The 23346-nt window shown below is 37.9% G+C and overlaps 1 protein-coding gene across 2 annotated transcripts; it reads right to left on the bottom strand.

The window, feature by feature from the left end:
- Positions 1–212: 212 nt before the first annotated feature.
- ccdc138 (coiled-coil domain containing 138) lies at positions 213–20014 on the bottom strand. 2 transcript variants are annotated; one of them, XM_088083104.1, is made up of 15 exons: positions 19869–20014; positions 18394–18433; positions 18046–18160; positions 17866–17966; positions 16874–17068; positions 16431–16568; positions 15491–15610; positions 14385–14462; positions 14061–14180; positions 13210–13362; positions 12937–13053; positions 10127–10340; positions 6837–7010; positions 2660–2798; positions 213–549 (listed from the first exon to the last, which is right to left on the bottom strand). In XM_088083104.1, exons 4-15 carry the CDS (start codon positions 17908–17910, stop codon positions 423–425), a joined length of 1620 nt encoding a protein of 539 aa, XP_087939230.1. In that variant the 5' UTR covers positions 17911–17966; positions 18046–18160; positions 18394–18433; positions 19869–20014; the 3' UTR covers positions 213–422. The 2 variants fall into 2 exon arrangements, with proteins under 2 accessions (XP_087939230.1, XP_042350930.2); XM_042494996.2 differs by having other exon boundaries at positions 16874–17037.
- Between the last annotated feature and the right edge of the window lie 3332 nt (positions 20015–23346).

The following is a 23346-nucleotide window of genomic DNA, read 5'->3' as shown; positions in this document are numbered from 1 at the left end:
TGCTTTTCATCAACGGGTTTATCAACAGAGTCGAGCTGTTTCAGTGTCGCCGTGAGTTGTCGGGACTAATTGCAGCATTGTGTTGATGTTAGCCTGTTCTCACCGGGAGGAAGCGACTCTGGAGATGGCTGTCACAGAAAATCTGCTGGTTTTTTTTTTGGGGGGGGGTAGTTCAGGATCAGACCTCTGGTGCAAAAACAATGAAATGCAGGTTTCGTTTTAATGGAGATGTTTTAATCTTACTTGATACCAACTTGATTTGGTCAATACCTCTAAAGTACAAAGTACCAATACCCAGCCCTAAACGCAAGGCAAGTCATCTTTATCCTAAGTGGGAAATTTTAAAGAGGCTGAGACAGCATAAAACAGCAAAACAAATGTGAGTGTGAGTGTGAGAGAGTGTGTGTGTGTGCGTGTGTGTGCTATCTTAGGTTGTGGAGGATAGACCTGAGGTTGAGGCTGAGGAAGGTGTGTGTGCGGTTGGCTTTGTGATAGAGTTCTTGTATTTGGTGGTGGAGGGAGAACAGTTCAAACAGACGGCGATTCTTCCTGGACAAAATCAAAGAAATACACAACAACCCGTCAGTCCAAAGACATTCAATAAACATGGTCCTGTGAGTCAGTCGCACTCCAGTATTACACCAGAGCACTACAGCTGTATAACTAGTTATGCTTAGCTCAGTTTACACTACTTGGCTGATCAGGCCAAGAATAAAGTCTAGAAGTTGGACAAGACAAATAAAATTCTGATGTATTTAAAAACACTTGGTGACTAGTTGACTAGGTTAGTAAACACACACTTGACCTGTTGAATCCAGGAAATACACACTACTAAACTTCTCCAGATGTAGAAGAAAAGTCAGGGATGTCAACAAGTTATTGGGATTCATTGTCTCGGAGCCACGAATGTCTGCACAAAATTCTGCGTTGACCCATTATATAATTGTTAAGATATTTAAGTCCGGATCAAAGAGGTCGTCTAGACAATATTTCCATTACTAGAGCCACAGACGCTGCTAAAATGTGCAGTACCTATGAGGAGGTCTGCCTTTAGATAGTCAGCTTTCTTGGTGAGAGCAGCTCACACTTGCAAGTTATTAGAGACTATGATACATAACATTCAATTAAAAATAACCCCAAATCATACTCTATTACTTGTTCAAAATCTGAAGTGAAGTACAGCATTAATAAGTTTAGTATTTATGTTTTATGTATTGTTGTCTGTGTTTTTGCTTATTTGATGTGCTCTTATGAAATTTGCTCTGTTATATGTGGGCTATAATATTACTGTTGGCTAAACTGGCACACTTACAGGAATGTTTGTTTATGTGCACTGTCCCTGTAATAATAAACTGTATATATAAAGAAATATTTTGCATTTAATATGACTTCATCACACACAAAGACCAACTGAATACATGACCATTGCAATCTAGAAATAACTTGATTTAGACTTTAAAATGATTTGCAACACAATCCTGTGGCTATAATTGACCTAATAATCCTGTGGTACCCCATGCTGGGGGTCGGGATGCTCTCTAGGGGCTATAAGATAAATCTGAAGGGTTACAAAATGATCGCAGGGCTTCTCACACACAATATATTTTTGGTGGCCCTCTATAATAACAACATCTACTGCCACATATTCATTTTCTATTTCTGGAGCTGCACTGTTCATCAGGAGCGCTGTTGGAATATATACCATTCAGTTATTCATTTCATCACACTCTCTGAGTGCAGAGAATACTCTGGGCACAGACGGAGCAGCAGTACACTTGGTGCAGTGGAAGTGAATCTTGACCAATTCATTGCTCTGGGTCTAAAAGTTTGCTTTCACTCACCTCTGCTCCCCTCATCCATCAATCTGACCTGATCAGCTCTGACTGGATCAACTAATCATTTATCCATCATGCGACAAAATCCAAAAGGTGATGCTCAGAAAAAAAAAAAAATACCTGGGGTGTGTTAATGTACCCATAAGTAAACTGAGTTTGTTTTAATATATATTTTAGGGGTTACAATCCAAAAAGGTTGGGGACCTTTTCAACATGTGGTGCTGAACCCACAAGCCTTTAAGAAAATGATCAAACAAAGGCTGCTTTATACCATCGCCAAAGAAGGTCATGGTTGTTTTGTATATTGAAACTGGATTGTGTTGTTTTTCTGGTGCTGTTTTGTGTGGGTGTGTTGTTGTGTTGGGGGCATGTGATGCATTGTGGTCATGTTTCTCTGAATGTTACATGGTTGTCTCCATGGTGTTGTGTCTGATGGAACATCAGTAACCACGATGTCAATATGTCCTGGTCTTTGTCGTGTTATCCCTGATAACATCTTATGGGCCTGTATTTTTACTACTTTATTTGAATTTTTGTCAACTAAAGTAAGCTAAAATAAAGCAACTGTGAAACTCCAAATGCTATTACCTTTCCTTGGGAAAAGCAATACAAATTTTTTGAAGTGTATATTACTGAGTTCACATCTGGACCCAGGTTGAGCATTTGTCAGATAAAGATCAGTCTGTGCAGACACATAAAAGAAATTGTAAGAGTGCGTATGGTTGCATGTGTCCGAGCATGCAGATATTTACTACCTATGATCAGAGACATGTTAAACCTTGTTTAGTGTGTCATATTATCAGTGTGGAGATCAGTGTGTTTACCTCATGCTAGAGAGCTTCTGTAGAAGGATGGAAAGCTTCTCCAGCGATGGCAGCTCCAGACAAGGGTTTGTGAGAAGCTGGGAGGCCGTGCGAAAGAACTCCTCACAGCTACATGACTCCAGGAAGGGATTTAAGTAGCCTACAAACACACAAACACAAGAAAGAAGGATGTTATCAAAACAAGTTGTCCAATGAACCACACATGTTTATTCTATGTTAAAACTTCTGAGACAATGGAAATGATCAACTTCATATTTGCATAGAAATGAAAACTACATGGCCGCACAAACAAACCACGAAAACACTTTAACAATCAACCTGACAGGGACACAGATGCTGGTCAGGGAGACTCTGATGATTGTATTTGGAAGAGCTTCCACATTGTCACTGTTAACTCTGACCTTCCCTTCATCAAATCCTAACCTCTAACACACACAGGGAGATGAAACAGAGAAAGGACAGCAGAATCAAACCAAACAGATGGAAGCTGCACATTTTTTTAATTAATAAAAGCAAATGTGGACCTCATGAAGTCCTAAAATCAGTCAATTCCTAGTAAACAGACATTTGTTTCTCCTAAAGTCGCATTCCTGCTCCTTTCAAAACTAACTCTCCACTGTCTTCAACCACGAACAAGGGTGAGGGAACACAATCTGAGCCACAGAGAGACTTTTTTGGCTGGTACAGAGGTTCTGCTGGCATCAAATCACAGCAGAGGATTGGACGGGGAAGAATAGGATCAGTTTCAGATAAGAAAGGATAAGACAGGTAGAACACAGGATAATTTGAGAGGGATAAGGCAGGAAAGGGTAGTTTGGTCAGTCTTTTTCCAGCAACAGCATCGCCTCACTTCAAGGTTATAAAAATACATGGTACTGACATGACCTTCAACAATTATCATTTTTTTCCTTGCTCATTTTGCATCTTTCAAACCCCAGGGTTTTTAAAACTTAAACTTCCTGACTGATGGATATTTAGTGTAATGTCTGCCGATGGGAGCTGGAAAATATGGTTATGGTCTAAATTATCGGTCAGTGGCTTAACATATTGTGTGAGCTGGTAGGGGTGTAAAGCTGCAACTAATGTTTATTTTGCTTAAATTAACCCGTCTTTATTTTTTTATTAATTATTAAATCATTTAGGCAATAGAATGCAAAAACACCACCACGATACTGCCCAGAGTGAAGTATTTAATTTGCTTGTTTTATCTTACCAACAATAAAAAAAGATATTTCTAATGATAAGAAACAAAAAAAAAAAAAAGAGTCCACAGATCGTCATTTTAGAAGCTGAAACAAAACCAAAAAAAAAAATCACTGAAATATGTTTTTCATAACTTTTTAAATATTTTTTTTTAAAAGAGGAAATTCATCTGGGACTTTCAGAAACAGAATTTTTCTTTTGTTTGTATTCGTTTTATATTTTATATTTTTATGAGGAGCTGTTTTTGTTTTATATGACGCTAAGAAGACACACCAGAAGCTGGGCACCCAGATATAGCTCCATCATTGTTCTAAGTAAAAGGAGACCATACTCCTATGATGTTAGCTTGGATATATTAATGAATTAAAATGTCATCAAATAAAACAAAAAATAATAATAATCATTTAAAAATCAAGGACATTTCTCAGGCATTGCTACCATTTTCCTGTATCTAAAACACATCGAACCTTGACACCACTATATCGTATCAAATTGAACCATGAATTTTGTGACCAGTTACACCCATCATAAACACAGAGACTTCCCTTATGGCAGAACAAATCAAATAGTAAAAAAATTGTGGTTGTCTTGTATAAAAGTAGTTTAACCAGATCAAGGAGGGTTTTTTTTGTGCCAACACTATGAAAACATATAACAACAAACATTTCTCTACTGTGGTGAGCACAGAAATAACACAAACACACAAGTAGGTTCATATGTGACCATAGAAGTTAAATATACTGCATGAAGAAGTTTGGCAGCAAATTTACCCGCTGTTTACCAGACATCAGTCAAAGCCAGTTAAACGTCGTTATTTAATGTGTTTGTGTATCTGCATGTACCGAGTTGGTCAACTGCATTTTGTGATCCATAAATGTGACATTAACAAGTTGGGCTGTGTTAACAGGAATGTGACTGAGCTTTATTAAAGCAGTCAAAATGTAGCAGTATTACAGTGCTCTGTGTGTGTGTGTGTGTGTGTGTGTGTGTGTGTGTGTGTGTGTGTGTGTGTGTGTGTGTGTGTGTGTGTGTGTGTGTGTGTGTGTGTGTGTGTGTGTGTGTGTGTGTGTGTGTGGTGACCTTTTTGTTTTGTTTTCTTTTATTGCCAACCTTCAGGTGCAAACCTTTCTCCCCCTTCCTCACCCCTGTCCCGTCTCTCCTCATTACTGCTTGTAAAACACAATAATTAGCAAGTCTAGCTAGACTTGCATGCCCCTTGAAACACAAAACTATACACACAAACACTCACACAGCTCTGGTTGCAGTCACCTCTAGCATATGGCTCGTCTGTGTATTACTGTAGCATACAAAAATCTTAAACGATATGGCTCATGACCCCAAACTTGCCTTCCACTGAAAACACACTGCAGCTGTTCTCTCCTCATCCTCCTGCACCTCCATTAAGTCTTTTGTCTCTCTGTAAAAGATCCAGGAGGTGGTGGAGGTCCAAGGTTTTATGACAACTTCTAAATCTTTTGCCTGACCATGGTTCTGATTGATGTGAGCTCATTCAAAACGATACTTTACACATGTGTTTTTTAATGTGGGGATGACATGGAGTGATACTGCAGGAGGAGCTGGTATAAATAACATAGCGAAAGAAAAGACAGCCTATAAATCTGAAAAAGAGGAGTGATCACAGCAGCTTTCAAGGCCAGGTCAACCAGGGGCAATTTTTCAGGTAAAGTAAATCTCACTATTTTAAAAATGAGTCTTTAGGTCACAGGTGAGGTGCAGGGCAGGCTGGACATTTTACTATTTAAACATATATGATAAATAAGCAATAACTTGATTTTCCAGATAAGATGACAAATGTACCAAAATGTTACTAGTTGCTACAGTAGTGTTGCTATAGTACCTAACTCAAAAAAAAGTGCTGCTTCTTGTGTTCTGAGTCATGTTTTGACTTAATTTTGACTTACAGGGTGCAGTAAAAACAATATTTCTTCTGCTTTCTGTAGCACCTTGTGTGGCAGCATGCTTGCCTACTTAACCTTTAGACATCTTACTAAAAGGTATCATGGTAAATTGGGGCAGTGCAATATATTGACATTATATTGACGTTGTGAATATTGTAATATTGTGTTATTTTTTCCTTGTTTATAAAGCTGTGATACAGTAAAGCTCTTTAAGAGCATACATTATTTGCCTTTAGCCATGTTGTCATTTTTTCCACATCACTGATGATTATTAATTTAAAAACTCATCGTTTCAAAATGCTGTGAAAGCACCAGTAGCTAACCCTACAATACCTTTGCAGTATTATTGGGGTATTCGATAAAAAAAAGTATTGCAATATTTGATTCCCTCCACATTGCCCAGCCCTGTGGTAAATGCTGTTATTTCAGCAAATACCAAAACAGGATTAAAAACTTTAAACAACCATAGATATCAAACACTAGATTGAAACCACCCAGATTGCGGTGACAGCAGTGACAGAAAGATGTCTGCTGTGCTGTTTTCTTAGACAACCACAGCTGATCATGCTTGTGCCTGAACCCTCTCTGTCAATGGGGAAACAATGTGTTGTATCTTTTTCTTGTTGTTTCTTAAGGCAAAACTTTGCTTTCTACAACTTCCTCTCAGATAAATGTGCATTTACCAGCAAGCCTGGGTCCACAGTGTAGTGTCTGATAAGTAAACTACAGCAGAGCGATAATTATTGTATATACATACAATACATACAATGATTCTTCCAGAAATTTTTTTTTTGACATTTCACACATCAATTATGTGAGATGTCATATTATGATGAAAACAAACCGATAGACTGTCATTTTCAAAAAATACACTCAAAACACACATTTAGCTGAATACTGAAAATGAAGTTGAATATTAAAATGAATGCACATTATATGGATTCTCCATGTAAAGACTGTTTGGCTTGTCAAAAGCCATAACTCTTGGTGCAGTCTCATGATTATACAGGGGTGATGAGTTCTACGCTATCGTCATCTCAGACATGCATACTTACGGGACTGCTCAGTTAGCTGCATCAGGATGTCTACGGGTGTGTTCAGACCTCCGCGGCCAGCCCGAAGCATCCACAGCAGCACGCACACTCCTCCACAGTGGATGAATAGACCTCGGCTCTCCTCGCACATCAGCTCAGTATGAAGACTGTCCAGAGCCTGGGCCAGTATGTCAGCTGCAGACGGGACAGAAAGAGACAGATACACATACATACAGAGACACTGGATTTGGTTTAAGATCGAGCTTTTAAATAATTTCAGTCTTACACTGGAGTTTTACACTTTCAACTGAAGCCAAGTCATAAAGTCCTATGATAAGAATACAAGCTAAATATTATATGCAATTTTATATAACAAACAACTCTAGAGACTTATCTAGGGTTGAAACTAATGATTATTTTATTGTTGATCAATCTGCCAATCATTTTCTAGACTTATCGATCAACTGCCGGGTCTATAAAACAGTGAAATGATGCCCATCCAAAGATCAAAGAGCACAAGGTGACATCAACAAATGCCTTGTTTTGTCAGACCACTGGCTCAAACACAATAACTTCGTCTTATGTCTAACCAAACAAAAGAAGACGTATAACTGTTAAGTACCTACAACCATCAAATGTTTGAAAACTGGAAAAATGACATAAATGATTAATGGATTATAAAAACAGTGGTTTATTCATTTAATTCAGACTGATTAATCACTGCAGCTCTAATCTCATCTTGGTTCTATTGTTATTATTGTCTGACTTGTTCAAAAACAGTAAACACGTCGGCCATCTACCCTTTTCCCACTGTATCCCCACAATCCAAACTTAATGCCTGCCATTCTTCCTCAGTCCCTTTTCAAGTCCAGAACCCATTTTGCAGACAAATTTAAACAAATGATTTGTGATCACATCAAATAGCTCTGAGAATTTCTTAAGTTCGACAAAAATGCTTTTCGAATGTCCAAAAGTGCTGGATTTATACAACCTGACATGGGATAAAAGCTTTCTTTTTTATTATGGACTGAGTTTGGTTAGCTCAGTCTCAAAATGGTACCTATTATGTGTAAGATCCCAGCAACTGTGCGGGGGAAGAAACATCTCCATTATACTCAATCTGGTTTCATGTCAATCCAGAGAAGAAGAGAAAGAAAACCTGGTGAGCAGATTGACAGAAAATAGCCGATACAGAGACATACAGATGGAGCCCTCGAGCATTACGAGCAGATGGAAGGTCAGTTCAGAGGAGAGCGTTTCATAAAATATGTCAGGATATGTACACTGCACCCACTGAGTACCCCAGGATTTATAGTGTGGAAGGAAAGGGAACAAAGATTTGGATGTAGATTAAAGCTCCTTGCCCTTCTCAAATATTTGCATCTTATTTGTATATTGTTTTCACTCGGGCAATTGGGCTCCGCAACGATAATGCTCTGTCTCAAAAAACAAACAAGCAAAAAACTTTAAGATAGACATGAGCAGTTGTCCAAAGATTGTTTAAGACATATGGGAGTTGCAAATCAAAGCATTGAAGAAATAACCTGATGATGGAGCTTGATAAAACGTCAGGGGATAACTAAGGTCGCTCCAATGATCGTCTGGAGAACATAAATGTCTGCCATAGTTCCACAGACATTCATTACATTTTTCTTAAGATATTTCACTTAAAGCCAAAAAATGTCAATTTGCTGGTGGCAATAGATGAAAAAACAAGTACTGCCAAAGTTATCTGGATAAATTCTTCCAGATCGTCCACATCTGTTCAAACATTCATACTGAGCCATCCAATAGTAGTCAAGACAGTTCACTGCAAATCAAAAATGCCAACCTTTTGTTGGCACTAAAAGAAATGTCAGGTGATCACTTAAGTCATTAGGAATAATCATTTGTGTGCATGTACAAAATGTCATTGCAATACATTCAATAATTAAACAGGACAGAGCAAAACAATACTTTTGAGTTTTGTCTGTCTCTGTTTTGCACTCAAACTGAAATATATAGGCCTACTTCTATTAGCATCCATGTGGACATTTAAATTAAAATGTGCAAATGCATTTCCTAGTTATCTCCTTAAATGTTTTCAGAAACATATTTTAGTGTAGTGTTTAGATGTAAAATGAGAAAGTTTGAGACCCCTCCTCACGTTTTCGCTCGACTATTTGAAGCCGAGCCAAAACGAAGCACAATGCAATAGCCGGAGCAAACTTTTTCATTTTCAAGCTACACAGAACAATAAATTATGTTTCTGCAAACCTTTGAAGCAAGAAATTAGCAATGCAGCGACATAATCTTGATTCATATTTGATCGACGCTGCCTACTTTGACTTAAGTTTAAGAGCAGGTTCACAATGGACATGACTGACAGCTAAGTTAGAGTCTCCTTAGCTGTAATTTGTCATTTTCCTTCAGCTGCTGTAGATTCTTACAAATGTTCTTAGAAGCACTTTGAGGAGGAGGAACACAACTTTTTAAAGGACTATCTTTTGATATACTACTGTATATGTATTGACAGTTTCAGCAAATATGACAAGAAGTTATTTTCAGAGAAGTTACCCACTGAAGCTTTAATGTCTACTTTCTTATTTCAGCAGAAAACATTTCTCTGTCCGTCACTCTATTCAGTCTGTGATGCCAACAGCAGACGAATTGCAAATGTCAGAGTTCTGTGATTTCTCAACGCGGGAGATTTAACATCCCAGCTTGGAAATGTAGATCTTATTTTTTCAGCTCTCATGACAGTAAAATTCTCCATTGAAAGACAGTAAATAATACTGAGGTGTAATACATAGATGAAAAATAATAATCAGTTATATACTAGTGTGGAATCAACTCAGGTAAACCGCTTTCTATTGACAGCAGATTCTAAATGCTGAATCAATTTAGGCAATTTATCAACTAGTGATCAAAAGGAAATCAATTGGAACATTTTGATCATTAATAAACAATTTAAATTATTTAATAACCGAAAATTATTTGCTAATTCCCATTTCTTAAAGGCAAAAATGTGTTGATTTTCTAAGTTTTCATATTCTATCTTTGGGTTTTGGACACTAGGTCAGACAGAACAAGCAATTTAAGGATATCATTTTTAGCTCTAGGAAATTGTCATGGCCATTTTGCTCTTTTTTTCTTTATCACCAACGCTCTGTTGATAAATTAATAATAAATAATCAATATATTTATTGATCATTAAATAATTACAGTCATATCTGATCCATTATTCCTACCATTCTTTCCAAATTTTTAAGATCATTTTGCATTTTCTAAATATAATGCCTCAGAAGAGTATGTTAATGTGTGTTCAGTACCTTGTGTGACAGTGCGGAGGATGATGAGGGTGGAGAGGATCCGTGTGTGAGGACAGGGGCTACGATAAAGGGGCCAGCTCCTGTAGGGACCACCTGCAGCCCCACTGCAGGAATTGGGCAGGTCCGGATCTTCAGACTGAGGTACCATTAGCTGGGTTGGAGGCTTTGACACTTCCTCTCCTATCCGCCGCAGGGTGGCAGACAGCGTTACATGCTGTACAGATAAACACAAACACACACACACACACACACACAGTGGTCACAGCACAGAATTCATGTCTGTGTCTGCACTCAGTTACTTTTGTTATATAAAATAGGAATGATATGCCTACAATGATCTTCATCAAACACCAGCATAGAAAATACAAGCTCAGCCTGACAGCGAGCCAGCAGGCTCCTTCTCTGACTTCCCCAAATAACAAATGGAGCCAATAAATCAGTAAACTACAGCTACTATCCAAGATTTATGTATTTCCAAAGCATTGCGGAGCTGGTGGTTTTCAAACTCACTACATCCTTCACTCTCTTTCTCTCCCTAAAGTAACCGTCACCTCCTTAGGGACCCAAGATTTTGTGTTATCTCCCTTCTTCCATTTGTGTATTGTGGCCCAACAGTGGATGGTTTTGTCTTAAAAGTGAACACATATTGCAGCAATAAGGGAGCATGTGATTCCAGTTCAACATCAAGCATGTCACTGAGCAGATATGACATGGCCTGACAAACAAACACAAGCCCGCCCTGCAGCAGGACTGGAGAAGAGGACTGAAGCTGGGAAGTCGGAGGCTGTGAGTAGGGCAGGGGGGTGACAGCTGGAGAATAGCTCATAGTTGGGACTGGGAGGTTGGAGGTGGCCTTTACAATAAGATCTGCCTCCACAGTGGGATTGGACAATAGATCAAAATTTTCCTCTCATCCATTACCCATTCAACCAGAACAGCTGATGCACAGACAGTATTTGTCATGGGGGGCTCTCAAGGGATTCAGGGCCCTTATCAAAGCTGCAAAGACAGGGACAGCCTGTTTTAATGTCTAGACTCTGTTCAACACACAGAGACAGGCAGGGGACTTCAGATAACCACACTTCTCATCTGAACACAAGATGGAACTTGACAGGACCTCCAAACATTAAAGCCCACCATGCTGTGAGGGGAGATGTAGCGATAAAGTGGATATCCCCTGCTTGAAGTGGATGTGTACCTCTCTGATGTGTAGCTACAGTATGTCTTGGGGGAAAACTGTGTGTTGTGTTTGGTTTCTACTGCGATGATTTTGTGAAAGTGACCCAGCAGCTTTCTGTAGAACACTCATCTCTTGCAAGGCCAAACACCAATAACTGAGGAAGGTGCAAGCCACAGAATTAAGAGCCTTTTGTAATACAGTGTAATCTCACTACCCTGTGTTGCTGCTTTTAGACTGCTCACATAATCTATTATGAAAGAAGATGGATGCAGCTAAAAGAAATGGATTTCCAAAAACCTTTTTTTTGGGGAATAAATAGGCTTTCTTTTCATCTGATGCTCCCTTTGGCAGCAAATGTGTGGGATTATATATTTTCCACCAACAGCTGCCAGAAAACAGAAGATAGAAAATATCAAAAAAATTGCAGCATACCTCCCTGTTTAGTTAGTACTTATTATCTGATTACCCTTCCGTCACTGTCTTTATTATATATATTTTTTGCACTGTGGCTGGATATTCACTGAAAGGTTTAATGAAACAGAAAAATGATGGACTGTGTGTGCTGTGATTTTGCTGCTGTGATCAGACAAAACTGCCAGTTATGTGACACCATCTGGCCAACAAATGACTTTTATGTTAAGTCAATTCAAAGGGAATGGCCGTCAAGCTAATAGGAACATTTCCTGAACATCACAAACATTGCTCTTTGAACTGTCACAGTCTCAACCATTGGCCTGGCTCCTTAAAATCAGAATATTTATTGGTGAAAATTTGTAAAACCTATAAACAATTAATAAACTACATACCCACGTTCCTGGGTTCTAACTTAACTCCCGAAATACAATTTAAGCCCTTCTGAAGTAAAGCTTCCCAATCACAAAATGTGTTCTTGATTATAAAATGATAATTATAAGTGATGCATGGCATAAATAAAACACCATGGAAATGATTAAATTATAAATTAGCTCACACATTATAATAACATTTGTTGCTTATACATATTCATTAATTTATTCAAATCACAATCTTGCCTCCCCAGTACAGAATTGTTAAAGTCTTATCTTTTAAAATACATTCAATTCAGTTTAAACTTTTTGTTACCTTTAAAAAAATACAAAAAAATATAAATAATGTATTTGTGCTAGATCGTACATGCATCCTCCTATGAAACAGAGAGAGTGGTTGGAGTTAATCTTTGTCTGTTTCACAATATGTTCCGCTAGTTAGGCTGCTGTTACACCAGACAGCGTAAAATCCTACCACCGCTTTGGGCACCATTGTGACTGCCTGACAACTTCTCGCTGCGTGTGCACCGGTGTGCATGAAGGAACGCTACTGTTCTCGTGAACTGCGTACTCTCTTGCAATTCTACAATGCCAATTTTATCAGAGACTACTGTGATGGCGTAACTGAAATTATATTATTTCAGGCTAGGTCTACCTTCTGTTCTGTGACCATCCCAAAATAAAGTTTTTATCATCCCTTATACATTTTTTACATCCCTAAGATGCTGGAATACCCTTAAGTTAGAGCCCTGTGTTGTATTGATAATGTAGTCGTATTGTACGTTCTATGATGCATTCTGTGAAAGTCCAGATTCCCCAAAGCAATAATCAAATCTTATCTTTACCTGTGTACTGCTGTCCATGTGTCTCAAAGCCCAGTGGATGAGGCGAAGAAGGTTGAGGAGGAGGTCAGGTTCTGATAAAGGACTACGATGAAGCTGATCTGCTAAAAGCGGCAGCACCTAAACAACCAAAGATAATTTATGACTTAAACTTAGTCGAAAATTTGTTCGTGTATTGATCGAAAGCTCTTTTGTGACCAGGATACCAAAATAGGTAATGAAATACAGTTCTAATAAAAGTCAGAGATCATGGTGAAGGTACAGAGAAAAGGCCACCTTAAGGCATCTCTCATTGAGCACGACCTCTGGCGGCAGACACTGGCTGGCACCTTTCCCTTCGTTTCCTGCTATGGAGGAGAGCGTCTGCCCGTCAAGTACCCAGTCCAGTAGAAGTGCGAGAAGCTTTGTTGAGGTGGGACTGGAGCTGCCCTGAAAAAGGAAGGTAAAAATATAAAAGGTTAAATTTTATTTCTAAAGCAGCCATCTCCAAATTATATTGTCACTAACAGGTGACCTTACTTAAAGTTTTTTATTTTAGTAAGACCATTATCATCTGTCAGACACACATCTTGATCTGGATTTTATAATATGTCCTGCATGAAGTCACAATGAGCTCCTTAGAAGTCTGGATTTAAAGAAACGTGAATAGAAGTTATAACTGCATATCTATCTGAAGTTCAGCCATGGGACATTCAGGTATATTCTTAAAAGTGTGAACATTACATCAAGACTGTGATTTCACCGGGAAGCCTAAATGTGTTAATTAAACTGAGGGAAAAAGTACAGTGATGGAATAAAAGTTTGGTTCAGTCAAAGTTTTCAGAATAGAGAAAGAAAAACACCATCTGCTACGTGGCAAATGCAGCTGTATCCACTGATAATTCATCTTAATCAACAACAGTGATGATTACAAAATCACAAACGATGATCAGCCGAGTGTGGTTTGTGGAGGACCGTTGCTCTGTTTCAGGCTTGGATATGTGTAAATTGGTGTGTTAGTGTGTGTCTAACCATGCTAAATGATGTGCACAGTATTTCTTCAATAAACACATGGACTTCAAATTAAGTAATGCAGCCTAAATTAGAGCAAATCCTATTGATAGGCAGTACATTAAACTGTAACCTACCTTGTTGCTAGGTTTTCCAGTGGCAGCAGCTTTCTCCTTTTTGGATGGTTTTATACACTCTGTGCCCTTAACACTCACTTTCTGACAGCCTCTTGTTGCCATGCTGAGCTCATATTTCCTCTGTAAAAAAAAAAAAAAAAAAATGGTTTAATCAATCATTATAGACAAAATAGGAAAAAAAATATAATCAACAGTTTTCGATTTTGTGAAGGTGAACATTGAATATTGGAACTTTAAGCGCTTTTTGCAACAAACTGCCTTGACTTGAGTTTTAAAAACATGAATCAATGACTGAATGTGCATTAGTTATCAATATGTTCTTACCTGTAGGTTTTCAAGTCGAGCCTGCACCCTCTTGGATTGGTTCTCCAACTTTTTATTCTGCTCACTGATCTCATTCAGCTGTTGATTTAAAAAAAACAAAAAACAACAAAAAACATTGTCAATCTGCTATGCAAGACCACTGTCTACAAAAATATTCCTTAATAAGATAAGAAAATCCTTCATTAGTCCAACAAGGAGGAAATTTTCATTGTTACAGCAGCAAAAGGATTTCAGATCAGGTATCTACAAGATAAATAGAACAAAAAGAACAAGAAGAATATAAATAGTAGAAAAACAAGATGCAAAACTATAAATAGAAATAGGAATTGAGCTAAAAAATAGTATTTATACTAGAACAGTATAAATAGTTAAAACAGGATGTAAAACTCTACTATAAAAAAACGTGAACATTTTGTTTCATTCCATGCATGCAAAATAGCCCATTTTTGAAACAAGGGGGGATTCATTTAATAGCAACAAAAGGACATAAAGCTCCCAATAGACCCTAAATACCAAGAAAAGAATACAGATTGAATGATTTTATTCATACATCACTGATGTGTGAGTCAGCCTACAGGAGGGTTATGTAATAGCGCCCTCCTGTGGTCCATGTTACTAACTGTTCAGTATGGGCCTTCTAACCTGTAGCCTATAATTTAAGTTATATTAGTTTTGGTCACTTTATTTTGGGGAAAGAAGGTTCCAGTCAAACATTAGCTGGTTCTTGTCGTATGAATGGATATCAGAATATCAGGATTGGTTGCTGTCAACTTGACTTTTGATATTACTCTCAAAACGAAACATAAAGCACTTTATGTTCAGCTCTACAGATAATAAATCCTGCACAGTTAAATACAATGATAAAATTAAGACTTGTAATCATAACAAGCTTTAATCAGAAAGAACTTAAAATATCTGTAGACTCATTGGTCAAAATTTAAGTATCGGGATTTAGCTGACATTTCCTTGAAATGTTTGTCTATTTAAGACGCTGCAACCTTTCTGCCCTAGTTAATATAATTAAGAATGTTGTAAGAAACTCAAACCTTCAAGGTACCAACAAAATGCAACCAGAAAATCATGGTTTGTGTGCGCTCACTTCTAACCTGTTTCTTCATGTTGTCATTCAGCTCCTTGATGGTGTCAAAGTTGGACTTGAGCCTCTTGTTTTCCTTTGTCCTCTCTCGAAGAAGATCCTGCAGCTGGCTCACCTCTTGCTTGTGTTTCTGGTGACAAAAAAACATTTGCACATAATAAGCAGTGCAACCACACCAGCAATACTTTGCAACGCTTTAGTGATCCATAACACTCACTTGAGTTTGCTATCAAAATTCTATAATAGTCCATTGCATCGCCCCTCATGTGATGGGCAGTCCTTACTGACCGTGACACAAATGATATTGGCTTAATTTGATTTAATTAGTCTGACTATTTGATTTGGACAGCACCATGGGCTAAAAACAATACGAACATAGATCGTCCAAATTATTACATTTCAAGACAGTGCATTTCCTGAAAACATGTCTGGTCTGGGCTTCATTGAAACTACCTGTGTGAACACTGGAATGTATGTACACAAATTAGTTTACACCTATTTTCCTACACAGAAATGCAGATTTACATTCAGTTTGGAAGACAGGTTTGGCAGAAACATACAGCACATCCCTTGTATTGAAAGTGGCTGGATGGAGTCAATAGGTATTTTTCACTATTCTAATGTGTCTTCTCGCTTACTACACTTGTGAGAGAGAGATTTGAGAATAGAGGAGTCAAATCTGCCAAATGAGTATTCCTTGGTTTCATAGCATAAGTCTTTAGTGTCATAAGTTACTGTGCCACTGTGGAGGTGTAGTATTTATATGTCATGCCACTTGAAAAGATATGTTTCCTCACTCTAAGCTCCTCCAGAGGCCTCCTCAAGGTGCATTCAAGGGATTAAAAGATTCTCCATGATGGCAGAAGGGGAACAATTTCTGGATCACAGGAGGAATGACAATGCAAAGACGTATAAGTTAACAAAATGAAAAGCATTAATGTGTGTCTGACCTCCTGTACAGATACTATGCGAGTGTGTAGCATCTCCTCCAGCCCGGCCAGCCTCCCAAAAGCTTCCTCCTGTTGCTTCAGCCTCCTCTCTCGCTCCTGTAGCTCCCTCTCCCACTGCTGCTGGCTTTGTCGCTCTGCCTGTATACACATATATAGGTACTTTACTGCACAATATTCCTTCTCTAAAATAAACTATTATTTGATTCTAAAACTCAAAATTATTCTTCACAATCAACACAAGCAAGTAAAGCCAACACAAATACACAGGCACCCTTGTATCATATTATCTGCATTTAGATTGGTGTAAAATGCTGTGCACACATTCGTAAGTATCCTCTAAAAACACACAAGGGAACTTACAACTAATTACTTCCTCTGTTTTGTATTTCTCTCAATTGGATTTAATGATAAACTGTTATTAAAATGTTTTTTTGCTTTTTCACCTTAAGTTGTTCATAGATGGTCATCATCTCCCGGTACACCTTTGCTAGTACTAAGGAGGAGGAATGGCACGAGTCAGGAAGTTGCCAAGCTCTCTGCGACTCCCTGTCGGTCTCGATTTCCTGGGACCCCGGGCTGCCATCCAGATAGGAGGGCAAGGTCACATCTGGAAAAAGAGAGGTACAATAGAGGGAAGCCTACAGGGTGTCAATAGGTGTCAGACACTTATATTTAATGCTTTTTAAGAGCATTTCAGGATATCTTTTATTCAAATTTAAATCCTCTTTCTCTTATCCAAGAATTGCTGGTAAGTATAGGGTATGTGGTCCTAAGCAGAGGTAAGTTTTATGTAGGAATATATTTATCAGAGAGAGTTAGGTTAATCTTCATGTTGCTAGAAAATAAGTGCAAGTATCAAGTAAAAACAAAGTATTATTTTAAGTGATAGGTTCAAAGATTCGGAACATCAGAAATGTAGACTGCCAAAAATAAATATTACTGATGTATGTTTTGATGAAGGTCTAATGGACCGAAAGCTCAGAATTAAGTGGAAAAACTGCATAGATGTAAGTGTGTGGCAATCAAGGCCTAATTTTTATGAAATCCAATTTAAGATATTTTATGACTTTTTAAGGACCTGCAGGCATCCTGGCCTAAAAATAGCTCAATATCTACCTATAACAGAAGCTGTCAGAAAAAGTCACAAATTTGAGCAACAATAGGACACTAAGTAAACCCATTTCAAGAACTCAGACAAAATGCAATGGCCTATTTTATGATCTGGGTTTGATATAAAAGGTGGTCAGTTGTCAGAAAACATTAACAATGGTAACTGGTATCTTGCTTTGACACACACACACACACACACACACACACACACACACACACACCCACACACACACACACACACACACACACACACACACACACACACACACACACACACACACACTCACACACACACACACACACACACACACACACACACACACACCTGTCTCTGTAAACAGCACCTGAGAGTCCTGAAGTGGGGCAGCATTAGAGTCCTCACTCAGGTCCTCACTACTGCCATGGAGACCACGATCACTGCCAAACCTTAGAAAAGACAGCAACTTGTTTTGTGTAATACCCAAATGCGAAAAAATAGAATATGTAAAAGTAATTGTACGCTTACTGGTTGGGATGGTTGGTAACTGCTTTGAACAGCTCATGTAAAGCTTTGCTGTAGCATTTCAACTCTTTGGTTGGCTGTTTGGATCTGCTGGCTAATAAGAGCCTTTGTGCTGCCTCTGAAATATTAAACATAAAGGTGTTTAATTTTTTTCATGTTGAGGATCGTCAGCTAGATGTGGGGTTAGACCATTGAGTGTGACCTGATAGAGGTAAGACAAACACATGCACATTGCCTCATGCCTTTTAAATAATATAAAAAAGTGTGCAGAATGTTGGGAGATTTTCTAAAACCCAATCGAGAACCTGTGACTATCTAAGCATGTGGAGGCCCCGTGTAACATGCACTTACCATCAGTGGTTCCGGAGGTAATGTCCTCTGCTGGTGATGACTATGAAACAGAATGACATGTTTTAGGGCAAAGTACCAGCAACTTGACATTGCTATTATGCTCTGAGGGGCGTCCCTAAATTCTGGCAATTAAAAATCACACATAAAATAATAACAAAATACTGTAAAACTTAAAATAAAATCCTTGTCCCAATTAGACACCAAGTCTCTTTAACTAGCCAGGTGTGGCAACATATTTTGGCAAATAAAGGTCTGTCTCAATTAGAGGCCTGTCTGGTTACCATAGAGTTCATTTTTACAGAGGTTCTTTGGATGTATAAAACTGGGTTTTTGGCTACCTACTGGACTTAATATTAGTTAGCTGCTTAGATCACGTATATGATGTATATATGTTTAAACTTTTGTCAATATGGACATGCTACACACATGGTTAGCTTGGTAACATTATCTATAATAATTCAATAATTTCACTTCATTTAAAAGAAACTGTGAGCATCAAAGACAGCATTATTGACGTAGTAGACAAGTAAAATGCAAAAAAGAGATTAGTACATGTAGAGGACTATTTTTTAAAAAGCTAGGGAAAAATGTCCAGTGAACTGTATTTTTGGCCATATATTTAAATGTATTTAACAGAATTAATATCATTTTTAAGCATTTTTAGTCAGGTCATTTCTTGCGTTGTATTTTTTTTTCACTTTCGCATTTTTGTTTGTTTGTTTGGAATTTTTTGGCAAATTTTCAGGCAATTTTCTTTAACTTTTCACAGATTTTTTTCTAACCTCTGGGTCATTACTTACTTTGCTGCTCATTAATGTCTTCCCATGTTTTTTTTAATAAAATGAAGCCAATTTTCTCAGGTCTCAAAAGGTAAATAAATAATTTAACTGTATTTCCATCTTTGCTGAGCAAGTTTTGTGTAAAAAGAATTAAAAGCCTGTCACATGTAGATGCCTGTCCCTAATATAAGCCTGCTGGGTTCAATAATTTAAGCAAATAATAGCCAGGGCAATTCATTGAAGTTTTACGGCAGAATAATTTAAATGTGTTCGCCCCTCCCTTCAGCTAAAATAAAATAAAATAAAATAAATAAATCAATAAACCAAAACATTAATTTCCCCAAAATAACGAACAGTCCCTTGTGACAATAAGCGACTAGTGCAAAAAGTTTGTTCATTTAGCTAACGCTTACTTTACACAAATTGATTATGAGCAAAAAGGCAGAACTGACTCTTTATAAAGTGAAGTTACAATCTACTTTAGCTTCACTAAAGTTTGATGTGAAGTAACTTTAAGCTAGGTTAGCATTACGTGATATTAAAGGCTCAATCACACAATTTGACCACTGACAGAAGACTGGACATGCTAGCTAACCTGAATAGCTTCAACAGGAAAGCAGTGTTGTTGTAACATGACGTTACCAAACAAGCTGACTAAATGTGTGACAATACTTCAAGTTTACGCTAAACTCAAACCTGTTTCCTCTTCTCCAAATATTTCTGCTTGAGCTTCTCGACGGTATCAGCGACGTCGTCTCTATCTTTAAGCTGCGGGTTCATAGCTGTTACCGTAACTACACTGTTGACAAACTGCATTTATCTCTGCTCGTTTAGTGTCAAGAATCACAACACACAGTCCCTTTCCGGTTTGAACTTTCCAAATTAAAAGCACCGTCATGAATACATGTAGTTTTAGAGCACTATGATATACATTATTTTGAAAGTCAAATCATAATTTCCGGTATTTCTCTACTTTACTGTGAAAATTGACTTTTGCTGGTTGGTTGGGAAAAAAAAGTGGAAACAACAAAACTCAATCCGAATTTGGCGGCTGAGGGATCATGTGATATGAAGCTTTTTGTTCTCCTTGAGTATCGCCCTCTAGCGGAGGAAGATAGCACCAAATAGTTGATGACTGCACTGACACATTCAAATTCCACCTGGAGACCCACCTTTTTAAATCTGCTATTAATGTTTGGTTTGTCGACATTTCATGTCTGTCTGTCATGCTTTATTAATCTTGTTTATATTTGCTGTATGTTTAACTGATTTTAATTGACTTAATTTGTTTGTTTTTTTTCACTGTAAAGCGTCTTTGGGTTGTGAGAAAGCTATTGTTATATTATTACTATTATTATTACTATTACTATTATTATTATTATTACAGATGATATCTAAAGACTAAGCATTCGAAGGGACATGATTCTCAAACCTGTTTTGATAATCTTAAAAAGTTTAAATATATCTTATAAAGAAAGACGATTATTTGTGCTATTAATTAGTACTTATCAAGGCATCCAGGTTATAATTTGGTCTAACACCTGCACTAGGTATAGCTTTAGAAATGAAAAAAATGAACTAATTTTATTTTTGTATGTCCTGAGCCTTTTTCAAAGGCTGATGGATTGAATGCTTTTCCCCATCTTGACACATTGTAGTTACACCAGGAAGCCAGAGAGTGTCAGTGCCTCATCAGACAACGGCATCAAGCATCTGCTTCACTGGCTTGTTTCTGTGCAGCCATTCTGAAATTTGCCAACTGCTGTCAGTTCACAACATATTGGACTTTTACCAGCAAGATTTAGCCACATGTCTTTGTTTTCTCCTTTGTTTTGATTTCTTAAAAATATTATTTACATGCATATGCATATCACAACAAAACTGCAATAAAATAATTGGGTTGTACCATAAAATTTTTAAAAAATGTAACCAGAAACACACTTGTACACAGTATATTTTTGGTAAAAACTGTACATTTCAATAATCATGATAATAATAATTATTGTTGTTATTATAATTATTGTAATGATTATGATTATTATTATTATTATTATTATTGTTCATAAAATTGAGATGATTTAATAAACTATCATAGCCTACATTTTAAAATACAGCATGGGAAACTGACTGCCAGCTCATTTATCAGTAACACAGTCACATCCTGAGGAGCTACAGGGATAAAATAAGGATATTAAAGTAAGTCTTTGTTGGGGATCCACAGATTAACCTTCATGTTCCCTGAGTCCCTCTTTTGCCCACAGCGAAGCATTTAGCCATTATGTTTGGCAAGCGGTGCCAAGTTTGCTCTAGACTTGAATAGTCTACAACTAGGCTTCAAGATTAATGCCCTCTCTCTCAGTTTGGCTAATTAGCCACTTCCATTAATACACATTCTCATAATTCAATCACTTTGTCCCTGCAGGCCCTCGTGGAGAGAAATTAGCCGACGAGCACACTAACACTGATCTTCATTAGAGAGCTATTTACTTTGTCCACTTTATATGGAAATTACTGTTCTGTTATGTTAATTGGTCATATAGGTTCCTCATTCAGGACCTTGTTGTCCACTTGTGCCAAGAGGAGATGGTGATGGACAGTCAGCGGTGCATTTAGTTTGTGTGCGTGTATCAGTTCAGAGGTTAGGTTAAGGATTAAATTTATGGTCAAGATTAAGGTTAAAGTCCATATAGTAGTAAGTATCTGTAGATGTGCTTGCAACTGTATTAGATGTCTGTCCTGTTGCTCTGCTGCCACAGACTGTAATTAAAACACTAAGGGACAGAGACAGCATGCAGAGATATAAAGAGCAGACATGGCATTCTTTGAATCTTTGTGTCTGTGTTTTACCACTTTGTAATTTGACAAAAGCAATCCACAGATAATGATGAGATAATTGGGGTTGATTGTCACTGAACAGTGGGGCATTCATATCAAGTGCAATTCTCCTCTTTATTGTAGCAGACTTTACAGACCCTCTTTTTAGCATGCAGTTCAAATTAATTGTTATGTGTGTCTGTGTACTCTGTGTACTCTGTGTGTGTGTGTGTGTGTGTGTGTGTGTGTGTGTGTGTGTGTGTGTGTGTGCGTGTGCGTGTGTGTGTGTGTGGAGCGTGGTACACATACAGCAGAGGCAGTCTGAAGGGATGTGGCCAGCAGTTATCGTCTGCACCTTCTGTTTTCTGACAAACATCACAAATTCGCGGGCCAGCCCAGGGGATACAAACTAGACAAAAGCAATCAAGTTGTATCATTGAATTAACAACATATTGCTGTGTTGTATTGCAAAAGCAATTATCCCCTGTCTCATGATACAAAGCCGTGCACACACACAAGCAAGTGCTCTCACACTCAATTAAAGTGGCGATGGCAGCGCTCCGCTGTGAAAATGATTGCATTTCAATTGGCATGACTCTTTGAGTCCACAGAGCAGTATTATGTATGCTAATGCAAGCTGTAAAGACGGATCTGGGGTTCAGGGGGGGCCCCTGGAGCAATTACACTACACTGAGACCGGACAAGACACTGTGTCCCTGGGCATGCCAGGCACTTTTACGGGCTTTTCCATATTAAAAATATATTTTTGGAACATCGCAGGGATAAGCCCATAAAAATGTGAAGCCTAATAAGACACCTTAGGGTTAGATTGATGCAAGGGGGCAATTTTGGCCTTTGATGAAAAAAGTTATGAATGAGGAATAAGGCTCTTGTTTCATCTTTGAGGCAGTTATCCATGTTCATATGTTCCACATTTTCCTCAAATGTCATGGGTCAGTCAGGAGCGGTAATCCTGGAGGCTGGAGGCAGGACCGCAGTGCATTGCTCAGAAGCACTTTGGCTGAAACAAAGGTCCAGTGTGGAGGATTTAGGGGGATATATTGGCACAGATGGAATATATAATATAATACGTATGTTTTCTTAAGTGTATAATAACCTGAAAATCAGAATCGTTGTTTTTCTGTAACCTTAGAATGATCTGTTAATATCCAAATAGAGAGTGGGTCTATGGAGATCACTATGTTGCACCACCATGGTATGACAGTAGCCCGGAATGGACAAACCAAACGCTAGCTGTAGACAGGGTTGTTTGCATTTTCATTTTCAGCATTGTAGTCAGCAGCCTGTCCACAGTTTTGCAAAAATACTGATTTTTAAAAAAGATTTGAACTGCTTTACT

Source organism: Plectropomus leopardus, chromosome 10 (genome assembly GCF_026936395.1).
Source record: "Plectropomus leopardus strain MGB_pleo_1.0 chromosome 10, ASM2693639v1, whole genome shotgun sequence".
NCBI lineage: Eukaryota > Metazoa > Chordata > Actinopteri > Perciformes > Serranidae > Plectropomus > Plectropomus leopardus.
Note: the sequence above shows the minus strand (reverse complement) of the source record. Positions and strands in the feature narration are given on the sequence as shown.

What these genes read in the sequence shown, in the direction of transcription:
- ccdc138 (XM_042494996.2), bottom strand. Translation starts at nt 19,988, where the DNA reads ATGCAGTTTGTCAACAGTGTAGTTACGGTAACAGCTATGAACCCGCAG. An exon ending in TACCTCCGGAACCACTGATG is followed by an intron (nt 18,161 to 18,393) that starts GTAAGTGCATGT and finishes TTAATATTTCAG; the next exon opens with AGGCAGCACAAAGGCTCTTA. An exon ending in CTGGAAAACCTAGCAACAAG is followed by an intron (nt 13,363 to 14,060) that starts GTAGGTTACAGT and finishes TTCCTTTTTCAG; the next exon opens with GGCAGCTCCAGTCCCACCTC.